The sequence below is a fragment of the Sinocyclocheilus rhinocerous genome, unplaced genomic scaffold (assembly GCF_001515625.1).
Source record: "Sinocyclocheilus rhinocerous isolate Xijiao unplaced genomic scaffold, SAMN03320098_v1.1 scaffold528, whole genome shotgun sequence".
In the NCBI taxonomy this organism is placed as follows: Eukaryota; Metazoa; Chordata; class Actinopteri; order Cypriniformes; family Cyprinidae; genus Sinocyclocheilus; species Sinocyclocheilus rhinocerous.
Window position 1 is genome coordinate 563,531 of NW_015634004.1, and position 4,470 is coordinate 568,000.

Genomic DNA, 4,470 nt, shown 5'->3' on the forward strand with positions numbered 1-4,470 from the left:
AAGGTCCACTTATTAGCTAAGCATGGGATCTTTGACTTGCCTGAGTGACTCCTTATAGAAACTCACTGACCTTAAGTAACGCATTTAAAACCGTGTTTTGCATTATTTGACTCTTGGAAGACTAGAACTTGTGCTCAATCTTGAGAATCAGACACAGTTGTGGGTTACTACCAATAATAATTTAAAATAATAAGCATCATATTTTTGCTAATAGCTAAAATATTGACTCAAGCGTGCACACTTAGAAGCTTCATAATGTAGTTTCACAACAGACTATAAAAACCACAGTCAAGTTGTCATTATTGAATTAGCCTGGTGTTGTAATACATAGAAGCACAAATTAAAAAGTTAACTTGTTCCAATTAATTAAAGCAAACTAATTTGTTAAAAGTTAGTGGTTGATATGTTTTTTTTTTATGTCTGTTGCCAGTAGTGGCTCGTAGCTGCGTTTTGGAACATAGTTGGTTAACTGGTTTAAACTGGTCATTAACTGAAAGCTGGTTATTAGGTGGCTGATCACCAGTCTGACCGCCTTAAACTGGTAGGACATTGATGTACACTTTGCTGACACAATATTTCTCAAAATTGAGTACTGTCTGTTGACTCTAGGATAAATGGCCACTTCTCTTAATTGTTCAATCAAACACAAGTTTAAATTGGAAACTTCAATTTGCTGCCCTAAACGTGAAGTAAAATAGCCAAAAGCTACAGACTGCAGTGCATTACTGATGAAGAGGTGGTAAGCTGGTTTTTGATGTTAAGACATAACGATGAACATTTTTACAGTGTTTTTTTTTCCTCCAACATTTTTACATTATTGCAGTACGTTTTACAAGATAATACTATTTCAGTCTTTAAAATTTCACATTTAAGTCAATGTGTTACATGCCGTTGTAATTCTTTGTGAAATGTACCAGACATTTTTGAGTGAAAATTGCTTTAGGGTTCTAGTAAATCCCACACCATATATTATATATTATATATATACCTTTATTTGACCCTCTAACTCTAACACTTTCTATTCTATTTTAATTCTACTTTATCAATATTTATCTTCTTTTTTTATTTTTTTTTATTTAAAAAAAAAAAAACACTAGCTTTCTATTTTTTCTATTCTCAGACTTGGTCATTTTCCTCTAAAGTTTAAGAAAAATTAATTGGCCAAACACACACACACACAATTTAATTATATATATAGCCAGATTTTACAGTATTCTGAATTCAACAGATTTATGAGTAGTGCCAGTGTTTATTACATTACAAAATATTTCTGTTTAAAAAAAACAAACAAAAAAAAAAAACAAATATATATATATATATTAGATCAGATTATCAGATATGTTTGGTTATCTTATTATACCAGAAGTGCCAGAAGTGGTCATTTTGCCTAGTGTCTATTCCAAAGAGCTAGCACACCATTTAAAAGTGTTCAAACAACTTTCAAACAAATTTCTCAACCTTCATTCTATTGCAGAATCAGGAAACATGCAAAGCAGCAACAGGTGTCTCGGTAAATAAAATACATGTATAATAATAATAATTCATAAACAATAATTATTTATTAGGCTATAATATTATCAATGTATTATTATTATTATTATTACAGCAATAATACCAGTGATTTGTAAATATTTCACATACTGTGACTGTTGCACCATGCACACATTATGCAGGCTAGTCGATGAGCTCAACAGGTTCCTGGGGGCCAGTTAAGGATCTGATCCTGTGGGTCGAGCCGAGGGGGGAGCGTCATGTGCACGCCCTTTTTCATCAGCCCGGGACAAGTGAGTAAGAGCCACTTCACTGCATCTCAGTCCCAAGAGCTTCATGAGGGGCTGGACGCACCACAATGCACCTCCAACTTCTCCTCATTATAACTTTATGCGCGCTTCATTGCGATTGTCAAGGTACGTTGCGACTTTGTTTCGTATCATATTTGTTTTAGATACGGTCCCCTTTAGTGCATATAATGGACTTTTTTTCTAACAGACATAACGGGCAAGTAACTGCATAATATCACGATCATTCTGGTTTAATTGACCTACATAACTGTGCAAAAAGTGCAATTAGATTCTCAGAGTTTGTTGATAAAAATAAACAATCGCTCATTTATTCGTGCGAATAACGGCATTGTTGTTTATGCATGCTAGAATGAACGGATTCTCGCTCAAAATAAAATTGGTTCGTGAAAATAAAAAACAAGTGTGCATTTGATTAAAAAAAAAAATAGTTCTAAGGTAAATAGTGTAGGCTACACATTGTTGCTGTGGCGCACAAAGCCTCCCTCAGATTTGAGGTTCTCGGAGAACTTTTGCATGGGCTTTGCATGGGCTTTGGCGTTGCTAGGTAACAGAGACGAGCATGTGACTTGAAGACAATCTCTAGCAGACCCCAAGCTGCTGGTACAAAGCTAATTCAACACGTTTCTGCGCTCGGCTCTGTTTCTAAAGACTTAACCAGTCTGCTGTGGAGGGGAGCTAGAGTTTGAGACGCGCTTTTTGCCGCGTTGCAGTCGGTTAGTCAGTTGACGGCAACAGGTTGCTCTGTGTGGTTGCATGGCTACAGCTTCTCGAAATGTAATCTGCTTTCTTTTTGCCCAACCCTTAGTATGTAAACTTCTTATGTGAATCAAGCAACTAATTACTCTGCAGCTGCCGCTCAAGACGACCATTGCTGCTCATGAAACACTCTGTTAACCTAGTGAAAATTAGCTGTGGTTGTCTTTATTGAGATTTTAAAACTTTATTAAGTATAATACTTTATTAAAGGGGTCATATGATGCGATTTAAATTTTTCCTTTCTCTTTGGAGTGTTACAAGCTCTTGGTGCATAAAGAAGATCTGTAAAGTTGCAAACACTAAAGTCTCAAAACCAAAGAGATATTCTTTATAAAAGTTAAGAGTTAGCCACACCAACCTAAAACGGCTCGTTCTAACACGCCCCCACATACCTATGTCACGATCTGGGAAGATTTGCATAACGCCGCCCAAATGTTCATGCAAAGAAAGAAGGCGTAACTTTTATTCTCACTGTAGTATTGTTGACGCTGCAGCCATGTCCTGAAGCTGTGTGCTTCGTTGTGAAAGCGAAACTACTTCATTTGGTCTTCCAAAAGAGGACGATATCCGCTTCGTCATGCCTAGAGCATCATATGACCCCTTTAAGAATCATTGCAGATTGTTTGTTTCTAGGGAGAACTGGAATGGTTGCAATAAACAGAAGCGAATTAAATTCAGTTTACTTGCCATTGTGACCTTGAGGCGTCAAAATCACATCTTCTCGCACAGTCTTCTGGGATTTTGTGCTGCTATGTTTGCATCAGGTTTAAGTTTGTGGCCGTAGCCTTGATTGATCTCCTCAGAAATGCGAGCCAGGAATGAGTTCCTGTAATCCAGCTTTATTCAGAATGTGTTTTCGGAGGAAATGACCAAAAGTGTCTTGATGGAGGGGGGACAGGTTACTTTCTCTAATCCGCTGAGCTTCACTTCCTGTTGGTTCCTCGAGCTCTCCGTTTCAGACCTGAGGGTCAAAGGTCTTTGAAGGTAGTTGTTCGTTACCTTGTTTAGCATGCATTTTAATTTAAACTTGGGCTTTAAAAAAAAAAAAACCTGAGCTGGCACAATGTAAACCGTTTTGACTCCTCGTTTCATGATGTTTATTAACCAACCTATGAAACCGTCCTGTATAAATTAATATTTACAGCCAGTAGCATGCTACTCATTGCCTGCAAAAGTGATGATTATGCTGATTTATAACTTGTTTTTAAAAAATTTTTCACTTTCATTAGTCAAGTATTAGCTGTCTTTGGATTGTAATGATTAAACGGACACTTAATGCGAGCCAGGAATGAGTTCCTATAATCCAGCTTTATTCAGCATGTGTTTTCGGAGGAAATGACCAAAAGGGTCTTGATGGAGGGGGGACAGGTTACTTTCTCTAATCCGCTGAGCTTCACTTCCTGTTGGTTCCTCGAGCTCTCCGTTTCAGACCTGAGGGTCAAAGGTCTTTGAAGGTAGTTGTTCGTTACCTTGTTTAGCATGCATTTTAATTTAAACTTGGGCTTTAAAAAAAAAAAAACCTGAGCTGGCACAATGTAAACCGTTTTGACTCCTCGTTTCATGATGTTTATTAACCAACCTATGAAACCGTCCTGTATAAATTAATATTTACAGCCAGTAGCATGCTACTCATTGCCTGCAAAAGTGATGATTATGCTGATTTATAACTTGTTTTTAAAAAATTTTTCACTTTCATTAGTCAAGTATTAGCTGTCTTTGGATTGTAATGATTAAACGGACACTTTCACTCAGTGTCACATTCACCAGCGGCCTTTTTTTATTATGTGCAGCCATGGGTGCAGACAATACCGCGAAGATCAGCGAACAATGATATCTCATTCAGTAGGCTCAATCAGATGTGGATCAGTGAGGGGCCTCATGATCTGTAACAGGATTTCCATGCACAAAAAAA

The 4,470-nt window shown here is 37.1% G+C and overlaps 1 protein-coding gene across 1 annotated transcript in view; it reads left to right on the forward strand.

Annotated features, from left to right (window-relative positions):
- The first annotated feature begins 1,849 nt into the window (after nucleotides 1-1,849).
- The window catches only part of LOC107744833 (low-density lipoprotein receptor-related protein 2-like), a 133,525-nt gene continuing 130,904 nt past the window's right edge, over nucleotides 1,850-4,470 (forward strand). Inside the window, exon 1 of the mRNA XM_016558655.1 lies at nucleotides 1,850-1,907. Within this exon, the coding sequence (XP_016414141.1) occupies nucleotides 1,850-1,907 (58 nt within the window). The remainder of the gene's footprint in view (nucleotides 1,908-4,470) is intronic.